We start from the raw sequence: 25020 nt of genomic DNA, 5'->3' as shown, positions 1-25020 counted from the left end.
GCTGGTTTCCCGGTTACACCTGTTGCCCCTCAATAGACTAGGGATGGTGGTGGCGTGAGGCATGTTGTGTCTGGGGAACATGACCCCCCCACCCGTACGGAGTTTCTGGAATATAAAAGACCCCATGGATTCTCGGGGAACGCATGCAGGAACTCAGGAGGGTGGGTTGGAGAAATTAGAAAGATGTTGGGGGAAGTCAAGGCCTGGACCCAGGTGCCCCATTTCAATAGGCGGAAAAAAACCTCCATGACTGAGTCACCTCCGTTGTTAGGACAAATCCTGCTCCCAAAACTGTACGAAAACACCCAATGTGTGCAACACTCCAGCCCCGTCATCACCGATGCAGTCAACAAACACTGCTTGACCTCTGATGCAGAATAGCAGTGGGTGATATGTATGGAGCATGTCACATGTGCAGGGCCCTGCCCTAAGCTCCTAGCATGTTTTGCCTCATTTATCCCTGGCAACAACCTGAAGAAGGTATTACTGTCTCCCTTTTGTAGACAAAGAAACTGAGGCTTACAAAAGCCCATGGCCACATATTAACCAGGCCACGATTGGAACCAAGAGCTGTCAGACCACAAAGCTCATTTATAACCTCACCGGCCTGTCTCTCACATACCTGCTTAGTGCAGCTGCTTCTAGGCTACAGGGGCAAAAGCAACCGGGATCCTGCCCTAGTATAGAGTGGCGAGGAGTCTACCTGGAGAGGCCAGGCAGTCAGTATAGCTGTAGAACTAGCTGGGAAATGATAGGGACTCGAATGTCCTTTCACTAACACGCGCTGCAATTTCAGGCTCGGGAGAGATGCCTTCCGGCTGGGCGGTCAAGGGAGTGCTTCCTTGGAGGTGGAGGTATTTGAGCAGAGCCTTGAAGAAAGCTTTCGCCTGCATGGAGAGAGGTGGGGAACACGTTTCGAGTGGAGGGAACAGCTTGAGCAAAATCAACAGGGCGAAACGGACACGTCGCCCGACCGAGCCTATGTAAAACATTCCAACTCCTGGAGGATCCAGCGCCCGGTATTTACAAGCCAGGAAGTTTTCCTGCCCCCGCAACAGCTGGAAAAACCGCTCTCCTGGGCTCTCCTTCCCGGCCATTGGCTCGCAGACAGGAAGCCTCCCAGGGCTGGCTCAGGCCGGGCCGGGGCGGCCAGCGGAGGGGTCCTCGGTGGTCCGGGCGCGCGGGGCACGGCAGCCTCGTCCACGGCGCCTTGGCCGTGGCCCCGCGGTCCTCGTCCTGGGCTATTTCTGGCCGCGCCGCTGCACCCGCTCGGAGGATGCGGGGGGCGTGGCCCGCGGGAGCCAGAGCCAATAGGGAAGGAGGCCGGGCGGGAGCCCCGCCCCCGGCGTGACGCACGACCCGCGGACACAGGCTCCGCGGCCCCGGCCCCAGTCCCTGCAGTGGCTGTAACAAAACCCAGACCCCCGGGTCCGGGCCAATGGAGGCGATTTAGACTGGAGCGGGACCGCGTCTGTCAAAGCCCTCGGCGGCTGCAGCGGCGGAGTCCAGAAGGAGAGCTGGAGGCCAGGCGCTGCCTCCCGCCCCCGCCGGGATTTATTGAGTATTTGGACTGGACAATTAAGTGGCCCTGATGATGTTACCAAGCCCGGTCACCTCCACCCCTTTCTCAGTCAAAGACATTTTGAATCTGGAGCAGCAGCAGCAACAGCACTTCCACGGCGCGCACTTGCAGGCGGACTTGGAGCACCACTTCCACGCGGCGCCCTGCATGCTGGCCGCCGCCGAGGGCACGCAATTTTCTGACCGAGGGGAGGAGGAAGAGGAGGAACAGGGAGAGAAATTGTCCTATTTGGACTCACTAGCTGCAGCCGATGACCACGGGGACTCGGGACTCTGTCCCCAGAGCTATGTTAACACGGTCCTGCGAGACTCCTGCAGTGGGCCCAAGGAACATGAGGAGGACCCCGAGGTCGTGAGGGACCGGAGCCAAAGTGAGTAGCGGGGGGAGAGGAAACGCACCCCTACACCTGGAGAAATGGCGGAGCGCCCGCAAAACAGCCCTCAAACTTTGCCGGCGGGCTGTCGCCCCTTTAACCTGTGGCTGGGGTCCTGCTTCCGTCCTGGTCAACAACAGCTCCGCCAAGCGCAGGTGCCTGCCAGGGAGCCGGGGTGGAGGGAGCAGGACGAGGTGACCCCTGACAACTACTCCCCCCGAACGGGGGAGACGCTGCAGCCTCCGAGGGAAGGGGAAATAGTTATTGCTGCTGCTGGTGATCAGGCACAGGGGCTTAGCTGCTGGATCCCTACAACTCGCAGTATTTTTTTGCTCTTCCCAAGAGCTAGAGGGACAGGAGCCGGAACCTTTTCCACTTTCTTCCTAGCATGACTTCTCTGAGACCAGGGCGGCCATCCCCTCTTCTCTGAGGGGGAAAAAAAAAAAAAAGGTGCAAGCTGGTTGTCCGCAAGCTGGTTGTCGCCGGCGTCCGCAGGGCTCAGGAACTTTGGTAGAGACCAGCTGGGCGGTTTCCTCACTTCTTTGCTTGGAGCTCAGCTTCCTCGCACTTTGGTGGCCGTCAGAGTGGGAGGGGGTTGTCGTAAAGTGCGAGGGACACAGCCCGTTCCCTGCGAGCGCGGTACTCACACCCCCGAGGCGCCAGCCTTTAACAAAAATCGTAACGTTTTGCTTTGTGTCCCAGGCGTGAGGCTGAAGGCCAAGTGAAAAATGCGCCGAACTTAGGTCCGATGTCCTCGCCACTCACATCCAACGGGAAGTGAATTGAGAAGGGAAATCAGATAACTGAATAAGGCTCCAGGGGAAGTGTTTGTTTCTGAGGGGACAAAGGCAAAGAATTTTTCTCCTAGAGGTGGTTCGATGTAGTGGAAGTCAAGGCCTGATCTCTGACAGCTCCCCGGGGCCTAACATCGACCTGAAACTGTCCAAATTTGTCAGTCAGTCCATCAGATTTCTTTTTCTTTCTAAGGTAACACAGTCATCATCATCACACTGACATTTAGCTGTGGGTGTGCAGTCTTTTAAAAGCAAAAAATAGTCCCTAAGCAATACAGTTACATTCAGCCGTTTCCGAACAGAAAGATTTTTTGCGCAACCCACCAGGCATACCGGTCCCCAAATACCCACACGCTTCACACCTTCAGCCATCAGTGGCCGAGTGGAAGGCAAACGAGCTTGCAAATACTGTAGTTACTTTGTAGCTGCAAACTTTCATCCTGAAAATAGTCATTACACGCCAAGCCGAGCCGCGCGTTTAATGCAGGGTAATCTCCACTCTCGCAGATGCTCAAGTTGTAAATAAAGCGCACTAACTACCCCTCCCCATGGACCGCGCCCCTGCCCGCCGCGGGCGACCTCAGGGTACTTGGGGTGTCGCAGGGTCCCATGGCTCCAGGAACCACGTTGAAGTTTCCAAAATGCCCAGGCGTTTACTACCGCAGCCACCGCTCCCCGCAGTCACCGACCGAGGCCAAGGTTCTTCGGGGCCAGAGGCGCGTTGAGGCCGGGAACAGTGACGGGACGCTGTTGTTTTGCTTCTTCCGCAGAAAGCTGTCAGCTGAAGAAGCCTCTGGAGGTGGCGGGAGACTGTAAGGCGGCCGAGGAGAGCGAGAAGCCGAAGCCGCGCAGTCGCCGGAAGCCCCGGGTCCTCTTCTCCCAAGCCCAGGTCTTCGAGCTGGAGCGCAGGTTCAAGCAGCAGCGGTACCTGTCGGCGCCCGAGCGCGAGCACCTCGCCAGCAGCCTGAAGCTCACGTCCACGCAGGTGAAGATCTGGTTCCAGAATCGCAGGTACAAGTGCAAGAGACAGCGGCAGGACAAGTCCCTGGAGCTGGGCGCACACGCGCCCCCGCCCCCGCCGCGCCGCGTGGCCGTGCCGGTGCTGGTGCGGGACGGCAAGCCGTGCGTCGCGCCGGGCGCGCAGCCCTACGGGGCGCCCTACAGCGTGGGCGCGGGCGCCTACTCCTACAACAGCTTCCCGGCCTACGGCTACGGGAACTCGGCCGCGGCCGCCGCGGCTGCGGCCGCCGCTGCTGCAGCCGCCGCGGCCTACAGCGGCAGCTACGGCTGCGCGTACCCGGCGGCCAGCGCCGGCGGCGGCAGCAGCGGGGCCTCGGCGGCGGCAGCAGCCATGCAGCCGGCCTGCAGCGCGGCCGGAGGTGGCCCCTTTATGAACGTGAGCAACCTGGGCGGCTTCGGCGGGGGTGGCGGGGCGCAGCCGTTGCACCAGGGTGCCTCGGCCGGGGCCGCGTGCGCGCAGGGCACCTTGCAGGGCATTCGGGCCTGGTAGGGACGGGGCGGGTCCTGCGGCTGGCGCCCCGCTGCAGCCCGGCGCCGCGGGACTGGTGGATGCTCGAGAAAGGCTGGATCCAAGAGCCAAGTCCCCTCGTTAAAAAAAATAAAGAACCCAGGTCCTGATCCCCAGCGTCCCGGAGCACAGCTCGAGCGAGGAGCTCTGGGGCTCTCGAGCACAGCTCTGGGTTGAGGAGGAGGCCGGGGTCCAGCTGCGGAGACTGTCTCTGAGACAGGGAAATGCCTGCTCGGCGCTGGGGAGGACTGTGGCCCCGACCCTGGCCCCGGGGGACGTGCGAGACGCTGGAACTCTGGCTGCTGTTTCGTTTCCCAGAGTGACGCGGCTTCTCTACTGCGGCCTCCGCGAAGCGTTGGCAGAGCACCCAAGGACAAAAATTAAAAGAAAGAAAGAAAGAAAGAAAAACCATGAAGGAGAAAAAAATGGGGGTTGTGGCTTGAGAAATCGCTAGACCCTACCCACCCCCTGCCCCCTTCGCGGGCCCGGAGCACGACACCACTGTGGGTTTTTCTTTTCCCAACCGCCTGCTCTCTGCAGCAGACACCTTGGCCGGGGGCGCCGGGTTGTCAGGGGGCGCGGTGCCCTTTTTCTCTGCGAGAAAACCAGCGGAGCAAGAACAAAAGTTGTGGGGTGGGGGGACTGAACAAATCCGGGACCTGGTGGCCCACCGGAGGTGCTACCGGGTTTCCTTTCTGTTTCATATTCTGTATTCAGCACAAATAATATATATAACTATATCCACACGCCGTGTACACACCCGCTGTCATACACCACAGGAGTCAATAAACAAGGTGCAATATTTCCAAACCATTGGCCGCCTGCAGACTCTGTTTAGGTCCCCCCAAGTAAGGTGGGATCCTTCAAACATCGGAGAGGGAAGGAAAAGTTGCTTAGGGGAAAGCGGTCTTTCCTGGACCATCACAGGCCTGGTCTCCCCTGAGCCAGGCCCGGGGCTGCCAGTCCCTTCTCTCCATGGCTTTGTTCATTAATTTCTCTTTACTTTACTAGGGCGGACAGGTCCGAGGCGCAGAGACTTTCGAGATCCCGAGCTTTACCTTCCCTTGCTCGCTCCACCCCTCCCCGCACCACCGAGCTGAACCCCGAAGCTGGGCGGGCCGCGTTTGGGCCTGCGTTAGCTCAAGGCTGAGACTGCCCCACCTCGAGGGTCTCCCGGCCACAGCAAACCTCGCCCCCGGGCCCAACCCTGGGCGGCGCTAAGGCGGCTCCTTTCTCGGCCGCCGCCCGAGCTTCCAGCGCGCCCGGGGGCGCGGCGCTGCGCCCCGCCGCGGCGGAGCCTCCCCCTCGGCCGCCCTCCCTTCTCCCCCGGCGGCCGCGGCTTTATGCGGCCCCTGTCACTCGCGGAGAATGCCTGTGCGGGGCCGGCGCTGCCACACGGCCGATTGTGAGCGTGCCAAGGCGGGTGAATGGGGAGGCCTCAGCGCGCCGTGCCATTGTGGGGCCGGGCCTCGCTGAAAGGCGGCTCCGGGCCGGGAAGGTGCGGAAAGAATGGCTTTTTATTGGAGTCCCGAACAAAAGGTGTGGTAGGAAGGCGAAGTCCCCTGCGCGAACAAAAACCCCAGCGCGTCGGGATTGACGTCCCCCCCGAGCTCCCTATTGCTTCCCAGAGCGGGGGCTTTGTGCAGCAGTCTGCTCCACAGAGGGACGGAGCAATGCGCTGGGGTTTTGTTCCCCACTTTTTGTGCGCTGGGGGAGGGGGCGGCCCGGGGACACGGGGGCTGGGCGGGCGGCAGGGAGGGGCGCGCTGATTAGGCCGGGCGGGCGGCGGCGCGGAGACGGGCAGCGGGAGGCGGCGGCGTGAATGCAGGGTCATTATTGCTACAAGTTTAGCAATTTCGCCCTGGCAGGAGGGGGCGGGGGCCGCTCGGCCGCTGCTGGGCCGCCCGGCTGCGGAGCTGCAGAGACCTGCAGGAGCGGGAAGAAAAAGGAGGCGAGGCAGGGAGGGCGGCAGGGGAGGGAATCCTCCAAAGCCGGCTGACCGCCCAGGATGAGGCTTGGACACATCCAAAAGGGCCTAGCGGGAGGCCAGAGAGGCGGCGCTGGGGGGCAAAGACTCGCCCTCCCCTCGCCTCTCTGGAGGCCGGAGGAGCCTGGAGGCTGGCGTGAGTGCTCCAGACTGCGGTTTTCCCTTAGCTCCTCACCGCCGGTTTCCTGTTCTCCCAAGCTTCCCAGCCCCCCTCCTAGCAAACCCTCTCTTCTGGGGCTGTAATACTCCTGGACTTGCTTAGGCCAAGGACTGGAGCGGGGCTGGTGGTGGGATTCTCGCTTCCTAACGTGTGCCTCACTGCCTGCAGCCGCTGAAGACATACCCATTCATTCTTTCACCGAGTCTTTCATTCAACCATATTTACTGAGCACCTACTAATATATGCTCGCCTGCTCTTTTCTAGGTGCTTGGGGGAGAGTGTCTGCAGGTTTATGTAATTTATTTTCGTGCTTGTGTGTGGGAGGGTGTGGGCCACGAATAACGCACAAATGAATAATTTCTAAAAAGGAAATATAAGCAAGGAGGGGGGCTTTTGAAGTAGGTGACCAGGGGAAGCCACGTGGAGGTTACATTTAAGCTAATGCCACAATGACAAAAAGGAAATCAGTCCAAACAGCACTTCGCTGTTGCAGCCTCCTTGCCTCTGCATGGGGAATGCCCTCTCACCCCCAGCTCTCTGGTGAACTCTTGCTCCTCCTTCAAGGCCAAGCTTCTTTCCTGAACCACCCAAATGGAGGTAATCACTCCTCATATGTGCCAGAGTCTTAGGTACTTTCCAGTATCACAACATAGTGTCTGCAATGATTTATTTATCCCTCTCCCTCCACCTGAGGTCATAGTGAGGTTGCGGGGGAACCAGGTTGGCTTCCTTTCCCTCTGGGAGATAGCACAGTAGGAGCTTACTGGGCGAGGCTGCTTTTGGGATGCTCCAGGGCCATGTTGATGAACCTGGTGGTGTAACATGTGAGCCTAGATGCTGGCTGAAAAGGGAGATGCCCAGGGGGACTCTTGGCCCACCTGGGTGAAGTCAGGGCACCTGAAATGACCCATGGAAGAGGTGCCACCCTTTCTGATCCCATAGGAAGGTCCCACCATCCCACCTTGTCCCTTGGGGACACTATCCTCAAGGAATTGTTGTTCCTTGCCCTACAGATCAAAACTTAGGATGAGAACTTTGTGAAGACCTTGCTACTAGGACACAAAGTTTAGGGGTTTGGGGGGAGGGACACAGGGTTAGGGGAGTGAGGACTCAGGCTTAGTGGAGGTGGAAAGCTGGGATGTATAAGAAAAACCCAGGACTTGCCTCTGGGACCCAATTTGACTTCACCTACATTCACTGGGAATATGGTGGTGAGAAAGACACCGCCCTGCACTTGGGAGCACTCAGTTCCAGGGCTGGATGCCTAGCCCCTGCGTGCTAAGAATCCAAGGCTCTAGGAGCTGACACCCTCGCTCTGAGGGTTTCCTCTGTAAGCAGCTCCTTTGATCCCAACCTACTCTGTATCCTGCTGGGTCATGACCTCAGTGCTCCCAACACCAGGTCCCTGCCTTCCTTCTGTCCATCCTTACTCCTCCTTCACTCTGCATCCTCTCCTGTTCTGGAAAAGAGACATCTGACCCTCAAGGAGGAAACAGAGCTGTTTCTGTGGATTGGCTTCCGAGCAGTTTGCGTGTCTTGAGATACGTAGTCAGCCTGGACCACCCCCTTGCTGCTCCTACCCTTCCCCAGAGTCTGCAGTTTCTGGGTATAAATAGCTCCCATCTCTTCTCTGAGGGATTTCCGGACAGCTCTTTGCTGGGTACCAAGGCTCTGATCATTGGAGGGTGAAAAACCCTTGGCCGACACAGCCACCTCTTCAGGGCACTTGAGCCCACTCTCCAGGGCAAAGATCCCTTCCCAGATCCAGGCTGCTGCGTCACTGGATTGCCCTGCGGACCAGGAGGAGTGGCAAAATCAAGGCAGAATTTCCAATGGCCTGTAAGATGAGCAGGTGAAGGAAGTTATCCCTCTGGCTTCAAGTTTCTGAGTTTTAAGGCAGAGAGGACAGTATTATTTCAGAAGTCACTTCTGGCTCAAACCTTCCTTGCGACCCTGAATGAGTGGATAATCCCTCCCACCAAGTGACTGGCACGACATTGGAATCAAGAGGTGGGTAGGTTTCACAGGTGGAGTAGGTGGCACAGGTTCTAGAAGACAGACATTTTCTTTTTAAAAAAGAATTTAAATGTTGGGCTTACATTTTTTGCTCTTACCTATGTGCACATGCTCCACTTGTTATCTGGAAACATTTCTTTGTGCAGTCTAATTTTGAGGGGTTAAGAGACTGGACTCCGAAGTCAGGTTGCCCCACTCTCACCTCAGCGCCCCTGCACCGGCGGTGGAGACTAACTAGAGTAAGTTAGTCGCACTCGGAACCTCAGTTTCCTCGTCTTTAAAACGGGCGCGCTTATTGCACCTCTCTCACGGGTTTCTTTTTTTAAACCTACAGCAAAGCGCACAGATATTAAGTGTCCCGCTCACTGAATGCTTATACATACAGACACTCGTGCACCAGTCACCGAGGCTTTGAAAATTCAATGAGATGAATCGTGTGAGGGCGGCTTAGCGCAAAGGCTGGCGCACAAGTGCATCTTGCTACTGGCCATACTAAGAAGCCTACGAGTCTATTCTGCCCGTGAGACACTCCCAGGCCTGCTGGGTTTGGGGGGCTCTGGGGAGCAGAGGGGCCCACGGGCGGGTGGAAACCCCAGTCGCGTGGGCGGGCGCGCGTCACCCAGAGGCGGGTCGGAGCCGGGGCTGGCAAGCCCGGAGCAGGCAGGGCGGGCGGGGCCTGCCCGGCTCCCAGCGCTTCGCTGAGGCTGGGATGGGCCTCGGTTGAATCAGGGGCATTCGACCGAGGACGTGAAAGGAGGTTCAGGGGAGCCTGCGGCCCCCTGTAGCCCAGCACCACGGGGAACAGAGTCGGTGGCTGCGCGGGGCTGCCCGCTGTCGGGGTGCGCGGGAGCGACCCGCCTGCTCTCCCCCCGGGGGTGGGGCCTGGGGCAGGCGCCTCCCGGGGGAACTGCGCGATCGGGTGGTTCCCGGCCTCCCGCGCAGCCCGCACCCCCTTCGTCTGCGTGCGGGACCCTGAGGACTGTCCCGGCGCCATGTCCCACCCGAGCCCTGGAAGCGCAGAGGAGGCTCCGGACCAGGTTCCGGGCCCGGCAGCCGCCCGGCGCGGCGCACAGCGGAAGGATCCTCCGCCCGGCGCAGGTGCTGGACACCCGGCGCCGCCTCCCGGCCCGGCCCGGCCCGGCCCGAGGCGGCCTGAGCCCGCTGAGCAGGGAGCGCCCTGGCGAGCCCCGGGAGAGCCTGGTCAGCCCCGGAGAAGAGCCCAGACTGGAAGAGGCAGCCGTCCTGACCGTCCACGACCGGCCGCCAAGGTAGGAGGCTGGGGGAGGGTTTGTTGAGTCCACGGGCCTGGAAGGAAGTTAAGGCACCTGGGGCAGGAGGCGCTGATTTCAAAACGACAATTATTTTATTGAAAGGACACCCCTCGCCCCAACCTAGACTGCAGGTGACATTAATAACAGCAAAGTTTTCTAAAGGAGGGTTTTAGGAATTTGATTGAAGCAGGAATTTGATTGAAGTAGGAAATGCGCAAAAAGACGTATGCACGACTCACTTTTGAAAGCTTTGTAAACTAGACACTCCCATGAGATCAGTTCTCAGACAGGGAAACAGAACATGATCACGCCCTGCTCCCGAATGCCGCCCACCCCCCTCCGGCCAGTCCCCTCAGGCTCCCTTCTTGCCACTACTGCCACATCAAGGGTAACCAGTCTCCCCGATTCTGTGATTCTGTGTCGATCAGTATGGCCTGTTTGGAACTCTAGGTAAGCGGAATGGAATGTGTAGTGTGCGCTCTGCGTGCCTGGCTTCTTTCCTGGGTGAGGTCTCCATGGTGCTGTGTGGAGTTGTAGATCGTTTTCATCATGTTGGATATTCCATTTTGTGAATCTAGCCCAATTGATTTATCCACTCTGCTGTTGATAGGCATTTAGATACGTTCTAGTTTGGGGCTGTTGTGAATAGTACTCCAGAGAATTTTCAGCAGTGTTGGAATGTTCTCTGTTTGTGCTGTTCAATATGGTAGCCAGCAGCCACAGGTGGGGATGGACCACTTGAGAGGTGGATGGTGTGACTGAGGTATTGAATTTTTATCTTTCTAAAATGATCATTTTAAATGTAAAGAACCGCCTTTGAATGACACAGTTCTAGCATGTCTTTGATGGCTGTGATAGACGTTTCTGTGTTTCTATTCAGTATGTATACCTAGGGGTACTGTTACAATGTCATGGGGTAAAAAAAACACCAGCTTTAATAGATTCTGCCAAGCAGTTTCCCAAAGTTGGCTATACCAGTTTACCAGCAGAAGCACTATATGTTCCCCAATATTTAGTGCTTTCATTTTATTTCTCCTTCATTTTGGCTATTCTGGTGAGCATATAGTAAAAAGAGACTTTTGTTCACTTTTAAATAAGATTATGAAAATTGCCTCTTAACTGAGGAGGACAAGACATGGAGGATTTCTTGGGGACTAAGAGATGATCTCGGGGCCTAATGCAGACCTTTATAATCATACTACCCCTACAGTTAGCACTCACACCCAATCAGCAGCACCAGAGTTAGTAGGTCATTAGGAAAGGGACCTTGCGTTTGGAGGTGACCTGCTCCCACAGTTCTTGTTATGCCTTCTTAAAATCAGTGCCCCTCCTACCTTACTGTTACTTGTTGGAATACTCCACCAGGAGAAATGGTGAGAATACCTGGCAGGCTGTAGTCTCGCAGAGAAGCCAGGCTTTGTGCTCACTACTGCTTCAGTTTGCAGCATGGCTCTGCCTTACATAAAATGGTATTAATAATCCTTGGTGCCATCTCGCTTGCTTTCTGAGAAGCAAAGTCAACCCTGGAGAGACAGCAGAGGGCTTCCTATTGTGTGTCAGGCTGTATGTGTATGTATGTGTCTTGGTATTCCTTATTTACACATATGAAACTGAGGCTCAGAGAGGTTAAGTCACTCCCCTTGAGCTACACAGCTAGCAAAATGTAGCAGAAACCCCAAAAGAACTTTCTACCCAATGCCCCTTGGAGCATTGCTGACATTTTCTACCTGCTTTCCCTGGGTAAACAGAACCCTGGATGGTGCAGAGAAATTCTGGGTCAAATTAGATGCCGTCTGGCTAAGCTCCCTTTGTATGGACCCAAAATGATCATTGACCACTGGTGTGTGGTCAGTTAAACAGAGGAGGTATTTGTTATGTTGTAATAACTGTGGAATTCACTTTGTGTGACACATAAGTTCTAGGAAAGTATGTGCAGAGAACTTTTGCCTGTGGGGGAGAATAACTGAGTATATTTCTAATTCATCCTAGGAATTTGTTGCTTTAAAGTCTCCCAAAGTGGATTATTTTGTAAAGTATCCTTGTGAGATATAAATAATAACCCAAAGTATACATGGTATGTTTAGAATTTTTTAAAAAGATTTATTTATTTATTTATACAAGAATCCGGGTACAGGCCAGATGCGCAGGAGGGTGAGAGGATTCACCAGAGACAGAGTGGGGAACAGAACAGGCAGACTGACGAAATACACTGCTGAGGGGAGCAGCGGGCGTGACAGGAGAGGTCTGCGGCGCCATGTGGAACCCTCGCCGGCCAGCCAGATTGAACCGGTGCTGCAGAGGCTGAATACAGCTTCACAGTGCTGTGCTCAACCGCCTGCACCACAAGGAGAGGCCCTATATTTAGGATTTTAAGTAATAAACAGGAATGAAGAATAACTCAGAATTAAAAGAATCGTTGATATTTTACACATATTTCCTCTTTCATTAAGAAAGGTTATCATGCAAGCTTTACCTGGGCCATATTGATAGTGAGCTGTCTGGGAGGTTCAGATTAGTTTTCTACCCAGATGATAAGTAACTAGAGACTTATTGCTTCCAGTGGCTACTGGAGGGTTTAGGCTTAGTTTGGGTGCACATCATAAGTCCCTGATCACTTGGTGAGCCTCTCACAGAATGGGCTAAGAGTCAGGGCCTCCCTGGTGGTACAAGGGCTTAAACACAGCACTATGAAGCTATCCACAGCCACTGCAGCCGGCCAGCCCGGGAGGTACTCGCATGGTGCAGCAGACCTCTCCTGTCTTGCCCGCTGCTCCCCTCAGCAGTGTATTTCAGTCAGTCTGCCTGTTCTGGTCCCCTCTCTGTCTCTGGTGAATCCTCTCACCCCCCACATCTCTGGCCTGTACCCCAGTGCTTGTATGTATAAATAAATAAATTTTTAAAAAAAGTCAACTGGAATATTAGATGACTTTAAGTCTATTATGGCCCTGAGAGTCTTTAAATTTATTACATGCCCATAGATTCTGCTATAGATTTTCTACTCCCCTGGTGGAAGGGCTTTAGAAATCACAAGTGTCCAATTGTTTTCTCATGCTAACTCCTGTCTGCAGCATCTGGGACAAGTGACTGTCCCATATCTCCTGACCACAACTCAGGAGAGAATCACCCCCCTCTCTACCCTGCAAGTATAAGGAAGTTCTGCCTTATGTTTGTGGCCTCTGCCTCCTGAAACTCCCAGCAGCTCCTCTTCCTGTTCCCACAGATGTCTACTCCTTCTGCAGGTCAGGTTTGTAAATATCTGAAGCCAGCTATTGATTCCCATGGCAACCTTCCCTTCTCCAGGTGAAATGGTCTTTTTGTTTGTTTAAAAGATTTATGTATGCATACAAGAGCTTTGGTATAGGCCAGAGATGGGCGGGGGTGCGGGGGGTGGGGGCTGGTAAGAGGATTCACTAGAGACAGAGTGGGGATCAGAACAGGCAGACTGACTGAAATACACTGCTGAGGGGAGCAGAGGGCGAGACAGGAGAGGTCTGCTGCGCCGTGTGGGTTGCTCTCTGGCCGGCCTGTGACCCTTTGTGCCACCCGGGAGGCCCAATGGTCTGTTTTTTTACTGTTCTCAGCTGTCTGAGAATACCCACTGAAGAGTGGGTATTCTCTAGCTCAGCCAGTTCTTGGTGCCTGGGTTGTTCTGGTATATTCCTCATAGCAGTTCCCCTAGTCCCACAGCCTCCATCTTCCCAAGTGCCCTTCTGAGCAGGCTGAAGTCCACTGGGGCAATCTCCTTCATGGGTTCCACTCTCCTCAATTTATGTTATTATTCCTTTGTCCTCAGAGGAGTACGTATCCATTCTCTCTAAAAGTGACACTTCCTCTTAAAACCTACATATAATTTCTTTCCTACTTCTAGAAATGATGCTTCTAATTTTGAGTTCTGAGGTCCCTCCACCCTATTTAATATTTTCCACCTTTCTTCCTGTCAAACATGTAGCCATCTCCCCACTTTCTCCCTTCTTGACACTGGTGACCCTTCCTAAGATTTCTTTCCTCCCCTTTTGGGGTCAGATTTATGAATACTTGTTTTCACCTGTTATTTTCCTTTCCCTCAGCCCAGATGGTGCTTACTTCCCAAGTGCACAATATTGATGCCCAGTTGGAAGTTAGCCTTTGTCGTCAGCTGCTTCAGCTCTTTCTGATGCCTAAATCCCTTCTCCAGCTCTCTTGAGGAGTTAAAGTCCTGCCATTCTCCCTAGTGATCTGACACACTCATTCTTTGAGGCTAAATAGCTTCTCCTTAGGCTTTGTATTTTATTACCTTTCATCAACATTTGATATAATGACTTCTTTATCTGGGAAGTCTTTGATGATTTTAACACTCTGTGCTTTCCTGGTCATTTTCTTCCATAAGGAGTGGAGGTTCTCTTCCATCTTCTGCCCCACTTAATGGAGCTCTCCACATCTCAGTGATGTTCCTACACTCTTGCTTGTCTTTGCACACACAATGTCAGCTATCACTTTTATATTAAGTTCATCAATGTTCATCAATGTTCCTACAAACTACTTGCATCTTGACCTCTTCCAAAGCATCCACCTTTCCTTCTTGTCTTTCTTTTGGTTGGACCCACTCAGTCAACAGTGGTTTCTCTGAGAGCCTCTGTTCACATGGAGCGGAAAGGAGAGAACTAAAACTGACTGATACTGGAACTAATACTGGAACTATCCTGAAAAGTGTCATGATCTCCATTTTATGGGTTAATAAATCAAATTTTGAGACTGTAAAACCTTGCTCAAGGATGCCCAGCTCCTAAGTGGTGGCATCCAGAGTTCAAATCAAGGTCTGTTTGACACTGAAGCCCAAGTCTTTTACTATAATGGCCTCTTTTTTTTTTTTTTTTTTTTTATAGAGGCATGTTTTTTTTATTTATTTATTTGTTTGTTTCTTTGTTTATACATGCACTGGGTACAGTCAGAAGCACGGGAGGGTGAGAGAATTCACCAGAGCCAGAGCGGGGAGCAGAGCAGGCAGAAGGACCAAAGTACACTGCTGAGGGGAGCAGCGGGCGGCAGGAGAGGTCTGCGCGCCATGTGGGACCCTCCTCTGGTGGCTGGGGAGCAGCCGGGGATCGAACCGGCGCCGCAGAGGTCGCCGGCAGCTTCGCAACCCAGCGCTCAACCACTGCGCCACCGGGGAGGCCCTATAATGGCCTCTTAACTTACTGACTTGTTGCCTTGGCTTGGCTGCCTCACTGATAAAGCCCGTCCTCATAATGGCACCAGATTTATTTTCTCCAGATGCCTCTTCATCAGTGGTACCGATGTTCTCAGCCATACAATGTCTCTTCCCTAACTGTAGCATGAAATTTACTCTTTTTTAAAAAAGATTTATTTATTTATGCATAAAAGAACTGGGGTACAGGCCAGAGATATGTGTGTGTGTGCGGGGGGTGGTGAGAGGATTCACCAGAGACAGAGTGGGGAGCAGAACAGGCGGATTGACTGAAATACACTGCTGAGGGGAGCAGCAGGTGAGTCAAGAGAGGTCTGCTGTGCCATGTGGGTAGCTCCCTGGCCAGGGATTGCACTCATGCTGCAGTGGCTGCAGATAGCTTCATAGATTGCATCTTACCCCCTTGTGCCACCAGGGAGGCCCCGAATTTACTCTTAAGACCACAAGGAAACCCTCATTGCTGTGCCCAGTCAACGAAATTTCTCATTGTTTTTTAGTGGTCTACATAATCTCCTTACTGTTCCTCTCTCCCTTTCCCTTTATCTGCTATCCCGTTCCTGGAGGAACCTCTCAACAGTTGCAATCAACCTGTCTGAGCTGTAAGTCCAATGCCTCCCAATGAGGACGTCTTCCCCAGTAGCTCACAGCAGCCAGTCACGGTCTCTTCATGTAGATGCAGTGGCCTCATCTGCACAATTTAGCTCTTGATCTACGTAATTTATTTATTGTCTCATTATTTCCATCCTCAATGAGAAACCAAGCTGATTGAAAGTAAGGCTCGCGCTTTTTGCTTCTTTTGTATTGCCTACAGCGATAGATATAAATGAAATAATTTGGGTGAAAATACTTAGAAAAGTATAAAGTGCAATATAAGTGAATTATAGTATTCTTAAAATTAATGTCATGAACATTGGTAAAGCCTGGTTGACCTGGACACAGATTCAGCAGTCAGCAGAAACTTAAGGGATTCAATAAATCCCTTAACAACACCTTCCTGTCCTCTCAGACTGAACATATAAAAGAAAAGGCACCTACAATGCCCACTAGATCACTGATCTCTTAAAGACAAGGAATGTTTGTTTTGCTGTCCTTTTTTTTGCACTTTGGCACAGTGCTTAGAACATGCTGGATGGGATGGAGGTTGGGCCTGTGGCAGCCATTGTGCTTTGCAGTTTGACCTCAGAGCGCAGAACTTGCATTCTTTTCAGGCCCAGATTCTATAACACTTGTTTATGTCCCTCACATTTCACTGGATTTATAGTGGTTTCAGTTATGTGCTATAGATTTTAAGGCTCTGTAAGAAAATCAGTAAATTATTTTGGATTAGATGGGATAATGCAGAAAAACCAACATCGCTGCATATGCTCACAGATAACAGGTTGGACAGTGTGTCTCGAGGTCATGTCCATTTTCAGAAGCACTAACCATAGCTGGCGTGACTGTCATAACTTTGAATCTTAGTGGACATGTCAAAGCTCAAAGAGTGTGGAAAAACAACCTCCATGTTATAAATGGCAGTGGATTTCTGGTGGGTTGTGCAGACTGAAAGCCTGTAAGAATCAAAAGAAGAACTTGGTTCACTAATAACAGATAAAGCCATTGCTAATGTGTCTCTGCTCACTCTTGGGAATAACCTGAGCAGACCTGAGCCATCAGTGAAGAGACATTATGAGAGATGTGAGGTTTATTCCAGAGTGTATTTCCGAAAGAACTGAATGTCTGACCTTAGAAGTCTCCATGTGCTGTGTGCTCAAAAGACAGGGTATGGGGAAGGCTTCTGCTGGGTGGTGAGATACAATAACAACGCTACTGGTTCCAGACCTCACCATTCAGACCTACTCAGAGCTTTGGCCACACAGCATGTGTACCTTGAATTCAGTAGACTTTTGTAGAATAGAAAGTAGATTTTTCTGCACTATTAATATTATATCAACTTACTATGAGTGATAATTGAAAACTGATTCAAAGACATTTGACGGTCACAAAGTTAGCTTTTTTTAATGGAAAGTAAGCTTTCCATAAAAATAATTAGTGGTTACAGTTTATAATCTGACATGACCCCCATCAGCATTTTTTAAAAAAGATTTATTTATTTTTATATAAGAACTTGGATACAGGTCAGAGGCGCGGAAGGATGAGAGGATTCACCAGAGACAGAGTGGGGAGCAGAACAGGGAGATGGACTGAAATACACTGCTGAGGGGAGCAGCAGGCTAGACAGGAGAGGTCTGCCGCTCCATGTGGGTTTCTCCCTGGCTGGCCGGGAATCGAACCCACGCTGCAGAAGCTGCGGATAGCTTCACAATGCTGTGCTCAACCCACTGTGCCACTGAGGAGGCCCCCATCAGCATTTATGAAAAGCAACTTTCCAACAGTTCACTTGAAGTGCTTTTTAATAATATGAGACTGCAAATATAAACCATGTTTAAAAGCTCATTATGTTAAATTTTTTATGTACTTTGTGGGAACTGGTTTTTAAATTTTACATTATGGGTCCATCTAAGTATTTGGTTAATCATTACCTTATTTTTTTTTTTAAAGATTTATTTATTTATTTATTTATACAAGCACTGGGTACAGTCAGAAACGCGGGAGAGTGAGAGAATTCACCAGAGCCAGAGCAGGGAGCAGAGCAGGCAGAAGGACGAAGTACACTGCTGAGGGGAGCAGCGGGCAGCAGGAGAGGTCTGCAGCCATGTGGGACCCTCGCCCTGCGGCCGGCGATCGAACCGGCGCTGCAGAGGCCGCGGGCAGCTTCGAAACCCAGCGCTCAATTCAATATTTTTAATTTTGTTTCAATTAAACAAACTCTAATGTTTGACCAAAAGAGAGAGAGAGGGAGAGAGAGAGAGAGAATATGCCGGATTTTTGACTCATGTTTGATGAAAGTATGAACAACTGGAGGGCAGATGGTTTGGGGCAGATGCTGACCGTGTCCTACATTTCCACTTCCTGTGGGATTCTCTTCCTGCTTTCCCCCATGGAATGAGAGAATGTGAGAGCTAGCTGGAAGGGATTGTCCCAACTTCCTCATTTTAAAGATATGAAAATGATTCCAGAGAGAACACCTTTTCTCAGGTCAACTTACCTCTTAATGGTCTTCTCACAGCCGGCACAATCCAGTGTTTCCCCCTCTGTATTTCACTGTGTCCCTCCATCAGTGTTCTGCCCTGCACCTACCCTCAGCCTTTCTTCCCCTCTAGTAAGTTTTATTTCCCACATTATCTCTCCCAGCTCTGCACTCTTCATGCCCCAATTTGTGTTTAATGTTGTACACAGTGCTCTTGGGAACGGAAACACAAAATACCTCCGAGGTTGTGAGCATGCACACTTTAATAAAGGGTGACTGTTTGGAAAGAGCACAACCTCCAACAGCAGGTTATAACTCAGAATCTCCTCAGGGACTTTCTCCCTAGCTCAGATACTCTTTCAGAAAATCCTTAAGTAACATAGTAGGATTTTTACAATAAACCATAGTGCAAGTGCTTAAAGTGCCAGGCAGAGTAATAGAATTTCTAGAAGGCTCATGGGGACTCTCCAACCGCAAGTCATGGTAGCTCTGTTTTACAGAAGAATAAAATGATGCTCCATGAGTGAAACAAGTTGCAAAATTTCACACAGTATCAGAGCAGGGGATTGAACTGATCTATTTCCTGTCTATACAAAAAAAACTCTGAGGCTCACTGATCAACTGTTGGTTGCTTCACTTGAATGTCTGCTTCCTCTTCTGGGACTGCTCTCATCTAAGGTGAGGTCTCTTATCTAAGAACTGCCCCCCACGCCTTGACTGATCCCAACTGTTGAGCATGAACTGGGCAGCAGTGCCCTGCCTGCGCCCCCTAGTGTTCACAGGGGGTGCACCACTCTTTCAGGCAGTCACTGAGGACTTCTGCCAGCACCCCCTGGTGTTGGCCAGGAACCCCAACATCCTATGGATTCAGCCTTCAGAGGTGCATTCATGTTTCAGACTCCCCTGGGATGTTCCTTGAGGAAGGACCTGGATTGTCAGCGTCCTCCATTCTTGCCAGTCTTTAAGGAAGACCCACCCATGCATGACAGACCAAAATCAGATAAGAGAGGGACTTGGCAATAGCCCCAAATTCCTCTTTGGAGAGTCAGCAAGGGCATCTGACTCAGAGTCTATATAACTGATGCCTATTCTTAGCTCCCACAGTCCTTTGTCCATCGCCACACCTATGTCTGGTATTGTGCTCAGTTCCCAAATTTACTTATTTTATATCCCCTTGAGTAGGGGATCGTAGTCTCTTTGAGCAAGTGTCCTCACCTGAAAACAGAATCCCTGCTTTTTCATCACATGGGGATATGTCAGGATCAAGCCATAGAGCAAATGCAAAATGAACATGTGGTTTGAGGTAGCTGGCCCTCCTCTCCCACTGTCCCCTTGCGAGTCCGGAACCGTGTGCAGTTCAAGCTTCCAGGATGGCTCACCATCTTTTTTTTTTTAATTTATTTATGCATACAAGAACTGGGGTACAGGCCAGAGGTGCAGGGGATGAGAGGATTCACCAGAGATAGAGTGGGGAACAGAACAGACAGACTGAAATTCACTGGTGAGGGGATCAGCGGGTGATACAGGAGAGGTCTGTTGCGCAGGGTGGCTCACCATCTTGCAGCGTTGCTCTGGGTAAATAGGCCTACTCTGATGGGACGCTGGGTTATATGGGACCTTTGGATAGATGCGAAAAATGCATCACTTCCCCCAAGTGGACAGGACTTGTTGCAGGTGCTTGGCATGATGGGTAGACATGGCGTCTCTTAGGCTGGGCATCCTTGTCTAGTGAACAACCGCACAACCAACTGTGGAGGCTTTGGGTTCACTTACATCTGTGAACCCTTCTCTCTACTTCCTGAATCACGTGGCCCTAAACGGACATGCTGACCGCCTCTACTGGACACCAAGACAATCACTCTTTAGGGGAAAATTCAGTAATAAGTAGGCGACCTGGTCTCTAACCCGGGTGGGGGTGGGGGTGGGGGCAAAGTCCAGCCCTCTGACTGGGTTTGCTTGCCTTCCTCAGGCACAGGGACAAAGGTGATTCTAATCATTTCCCTACAGCCTGAGGAAGAATTCCTCCCTTCACCGCTGGCAGTTCCTACAGTGGACTTAATCCTTAAGTCACTAGAAGTACAGAGGAAGACTTAAGTTGGGGACAGTGATGAATGTGAGACTTGCACTGCGAGGGCAAGTGAGAACAAATAACCCAGTGATGAAAGACAACACACTGCTGAGTAGTGGGCCCGAGGGGTGTGTCACGCTGGTTTTCTTCTGTTTGCCCCACGCTCCCCTCCCTCCCCTCCCCTCCCCTGCCCTCCCCTCCCCTGTCCTGCCCTGCCCTGCCCTCCCTAGCCTCGTCCCTTCTTTATTTTCCTCCCTCTTCTCTCTGCCTCCGCTGTCATTCTGCCTTTGCCCCTCTCCTTTTCCCTTTTTCTTTCTTTCCTCGTTTTTCCTTTTATCCGCTACTGATTTATAATATGGAAATAAAGAATATTGTATAGTTTCATATATTCTATTTTTTTAAGATTGATTTATTTATGCACACAAGAGCTGGGGCACAGGCCAGAGATGCGGGAGGGTGAGAGGACTCACCAGAGACAGAGCAGGGAACAGAACAGGCAGACGGGCTGAAATACACTGCTGAGGGGAGCAGCAGGCGTGTCAGGAGAGGTCTGCCGTGCCATGTGGGTAGCTCCCTGGCTGGGGATTGAACTCTTGCTGAAGAGGCTGCAGAGGCTGCAGATAGCTTCATAGTGCGGTGCTTAACCCCCTGCGCCACCAGGGAGGCCCAGTTTCATGTATTCTATTTATATTTAAAAAGTAAAACTACCAGTTGTAAAATAGCCTACTATGTTTATATCATAAAATGGCCACTATGTTAAATTTTTTCTATTTGTAGATAAGCCACGGTGCTTTGTTTGTGCATCAGTGACCTCTGGTAGTGAAAAGTGCCCCCCGACACGCGCAGAGTTTATATAGTGCTTAGGAGGAGAGGGAAGCCAGCACAGAGGAACTCTTCCGATTAACATCAAGGGGAAATCCTCAGGATACCAGAGCAGGGACGGTTTAGGATCGTGGTGGAGTGTTGAAGGGGGATCCTCTAATCCAAATTCCATGCTTGGTTTCCAGTCTCTCCCTCCCATTTCCTCCTGCCCTCACCCCTGAGTGTTCTAAAGAAGGCAGATAGAGCAGTTCCGTTGCCCCCAGACATAAAGTAGAGGAACAGAGAAATGACATGATTTCTCCAAAGTCCCACAGCCTGCTTAGGGTAGAGTCTTGAGTGGAACCTATTTGTCGAACACAACAAAGGGTGCATCATGTGAGGACATTATAGGAGCTACAGGAATTCGAACTGCTTACTAAGACCCAGTTACCACTGAAATGGAATTATGACCTCCAGGGAGAAGACAGATCATTTAACCAACACTCATTTACCAGGTGGACAAAATCGGATTCAAACAAGGTCTATAGATTACATGTCAAATCCACGTTCACACACAATAGGTCAGGCTAATGGAGGCCAGGGAGGCGGCCATGCACACTAGGATGATCTGCTTTCCTCTCAGCACTCAGCACCGCCAGCTCGCCCAAGCAGCTGCCCCCACCCTCGCCCTCTGAGTCCCTCCTGCAATAAGCCTCATGATTTCTTCTTGGGTCTGCTGTGATCTGCAATTAGCAGGCAGTCTCGCTGTCTGGCTTTGAGTTTATTAAGTCTTGAATTCCCAGAGCACTTTGTTGTTCTTTTAATGACAACACTCCCTTTCTGTTCTGTTGAAAAAGCACTTATGGTGTATTTACTAGAGGCAAGCGCGTGTGGGGCACCGGGAATACAGATAGAGCGGCCAGCGGGGGTCCTGTCCCTCCCTTGGTCGTGATGTCATAGGGGGGCATTTGTAAGAATGGTCCCCTCCTTCTGAGATGGAGGTCGGAAGCCATCCTCTAGATGTTGCACAGGTTACTTTTGGCTCAACCAGAAGGAGTAAGGACAGGTTTTTGGGAGGAGGTGAGTCAACTTTCGAGGCACAATTAGGAGTTAGCCAGGCGAGTGAAGAAAATTAAAATTAGTTCTGTAAAAGGAAAGGTGGGAAGCTGGGGGCAGAGGAGATTAAGAGCAAGCTAGGGGTGGCTTGTGCCCACTTGTGCCACGGCGAGGCTTTCCTCGTTGAAACCATCTCTGTGTTGGAGGAGAATCAGGGAGTGATGCAAAGATTTTGTTTTGACTCTTGGAAGAATTCCCTTTGACTTTATTTTTTTTATAAAGGCATGTTTTTATTTATTTATTTGTTTGTTTGTTTGTTTTGTTTATACATGCACTGGGTACAGTCAGAAGCGCGGGAGGGTGAGAGAATTCACCAGAGCCAGAGCAGGGTGCAGAGCAGGCAGAAGGACCGCGGTACACTGCTGAGGGGAGCAGCGGGCGGCAGGAGAGGTCTGCGCGCCATTCCCTTTGACTTTAAAACTCAAATTGGAATAACAAGACACTGTGCAGAGAAGAAAGATGTCTGTGATTTGGCTACACTGTCTATTAAATTTTTCTGTAAATCTAAAAATGTCCTAAAAATAAAGTGTGTTAATTGAAAAAAAAATTATGCTGGGCCATTTAATTTCTTTATGGGGTGAGAGAGGATCGCTGAGCACATGGAGTCCATGGTGGGCACTCTGTGGAGCCTTGGCTCCCTGCCCATCCACTCCTGCTTCCCCTTGGTCCTCCCACCATCACCCTGCTCAGGCCAGCCTGGTTTGGTCATCCTTGACCCCTCTGTCTTCTTCACCCCACATCTAGACTAGCACCCTGATTCTATAGGTCGTACTTCAAACGCCCTGGGATCCATTCAGTGTGCTCCATCTCCTTGCCCTCCCCTCTGGGATGGGCCACCGCCATCTTTCTCCTGATCTGGCTTCTTTAAGCGGAACGTCCCACCTGAATGGAGGCTGTTCAGGTGCCATCACAGAGCTCCAGCGCCTGGGTGGCTTAAATGACAGAAATTAATGTTAAATTAATTAATGCTAAATTAATGTTAAATTAATTAATCACAATTCTGGCGGCCAGAAGCCCGTGCCCCTGGTGTTGGCAGGGTTGGTTTCTCCTCCTGGGCTTGGCAGGGCCTTCGTCTCCCCGCATCCTCACCTGGCCTTCCCCAGGCGTGTGTGCGTCTGTCCTAATCGCCTCTGCGTGAAAGGACACCAGTCGGATTGGATTAGGGCCCGCGCTGATTACCTCCCTTCCCCTAAGTTCCCCCTTCAAGGGCTCTTTCTCCAAATACAGTCACACTCTGAGGCACAGGGTAAGCCTTTAGCCTATGAAGCTGGGGAGGGCGCACAGTTCAGTCCACAGCACCGCTTCTCCTGTAGCCGTTCTTCACGCGGCCACCCAGATGAGCTGCGGAAAGCGTCAGTCCGACTGAGCTACCTGCATGAAGCCTTCCGTGGCTTCCCCGTGTATGTACTTGGGATGAAATCCAGACTCTTCCCCATGGCTCGGCAGGCGTGGTTGGACCCGCAGGAGCTCCTGCAGCTGCTGTGCCTCCCCCTGCCTGGGACGCTGCAGGGTTCCTGATTGTCAAGGACTGAGCACGGGTGTGCTCCGCCCACTCACTGCCTTCCTGGCCCCCACCTGTGCTCAGAGATGTCATCCCTGATGCCCCCTCTCAGGCAAATGCCCACTGTGCCACCAGCTCCTTTATGTGGCAGCTGTTCCCGTATTTTAATTCCTATCATGTCCTTTTGTTTACTTGTTCTGTTTGTCGCCTGCACCGGTCTGCACATTTCCTGAGGGTAGAGACCAGTTTCTGTCTCCTCATCTGTGTACTTGCTCTGAGCGCAATGTCCAGTGCAGAGAAAGCACATCTCAGTGTTTACCAAAACAGTGACAGGGTGAGTGGGGGCTTGGACTTATCCTGCAGTTCTGCACAGAGGCTGGGGAGGACTGTTAGCAGGGAGATGGCAGGGTCAGATGCATACTTTGGAGAAGTTACTCTGGCTGCTGTGGGGAGAGTGGTTTAAGGGGTCGATCCTGGAGCCAGGGAAGCGAACGGGTGGACTACTGCAGTGTCCAAGAGCGGAGCAGTGAGATGCTGAATGGAAGTCACAGAAATGGGAAAGAAAAGAGAAAGCACTTGTAGGATGTGTAGCCTATCGGATGTAAGAGGTGCAGGCATGGGGAGACTCCAGGGTGACTCCAGTTTCTTGGACTGAGTGAGGATGTGAATGGGGATGTCTTTCATGCAGACTGGAAGAGGATAGAGGGAACAGGTTGATGGAGGCTGTTGGTGGATAAATTAGGAGGACGTGTATCTCCACACTATAAGGAGCCCATTTAAGATAGGGACTGTGTTGAAATTCTCATTTTAAAAATGCCTTGCTGGGCCTCCTTGATGCTGTAAGGGGTTGTCTTAGCACTATGAAGCTGTCCACAGCCACTGCAACATGAGTTCTATCCCTGGCCAGGGAGCTGACCCACATGGTGCAGCAGACTTCTCCTGTCTCGCCCGCTGCTCCCCTCAGCAGTGTATTTCAGTCAGTCCTCCTGTTCTGCTCCCCACTCTGTCTCTGGTGAATCCTCTCACCCCCCACCCCCCGCACCTCTAGCCTGTACCCCAGCTCTTGTATGCATAAATAAATTAAATAAATCTGAAATAAATAAATAAACAAACAAATAAATAAATAAATGCCTTGCACACAGTAGGCCCTTAGCTATCCCCACTGGGGACAGTACATGCAGGCCCCAAGTCACATGTGCCATGTCAGTTGTCAGATCCTCACACCTGTCTACCAGGCCTACCATCCTGGGCATGCTGGTTCTCTGAATTCCCATGTCATTCAGAACCTCCAGCCCTGTTCCATTTTTTGATGCCCTCTCATCCTTCACTTGTTTTCAGCCCTGGCAGACACAAAGCAATCCCAAAATACACCAGCCAACTGGCAAGCAATGAGTGATTAGCTGCCTGGCTCTCCAAGGCTGGAATGAGGCAGCCTCTCTAAGTGCAGTAGCCCTAGCCCTGAGTGCCTGCCACTCCAGATGGAGGTGGTCTGGGGCTGTGTGGTCTGGGGCTGTGTGGGCCGGGCAGCACGAACAGCCTGCATGGCCTCAGCTGGGCATAGGCAAGAG

At 51.9% G+C, this 25020-nt stretch overlaps 1 protein-coding gene and 1 pseudogene across 1 annotated transcript; both read left to right on the top strand.

The window, feature by feature from the left end:
- Positions 1 to 1410: 1410 nt before the first annotated feature.
- Positions 1411 to 4259, top strand: NKX2-3 (NK2 homeobox 3). The gene is made up of 2 exons (XM_037497563.1): positions 1411 to 1952; positions 3520 to 4259. Exons 1-2 carry the CDS (start codon positions 1592 to 1594, stop codon positions 4257 to 4259), a joined length of 1101 nt encoding a protein of 366 aa, XP_037353460.1. The 5' UTR covers positions 1411 to 1591.
- Positions 4260 to 5645: 1386 nt separating this feature from the next.
- Positions 5646 to 23469, top strand: LOC119234196 (GTP-binding protein SAR1b-like; annotated as a pseudogene).
- The last annotated feature ends 1551 nt before the right edge of the window (positions 23470 to 25020 follow it).

This window comes from Talpa occidentalis, unplaced genomic scaffold, assembly GCF_014898055.3.
Source record: "Talpa occidentalis isolate TD23 unplaced genomic scaffold, MPIMG_talOcc4v2.1 talOcc4.8, whole genome shotgun sequence".
Lineage (NCBI taxonomy): Eukaryota > Metazoa > Chordata > Mammalia > Eulipotyphla > Talpidae > Talpa > Talpa occidentalis.
Note: the sequence above shows the minus strand (reverse complement) of the source record. Positions and strands in the feature narration are given on the sequence as shown.

Excerpts from the sequence above, each read along its gene's own strand:
- NKX2-3 (XM_037497563.1), top strand. The coding sequence starts at position 1,592 with ATGATGTTACCAAGCCCGGTCACCTCCACCCCTTTCTCAGTCAAAGAC. Across the intron at positions 1,953-3,519 it reads CGTGAGGGACCGGAGCCAAA|AAAGCTGTCAGCTGAAGAAG; the intron begins GTGAGTAGCGGG and ends CTTCTTCCGCAG.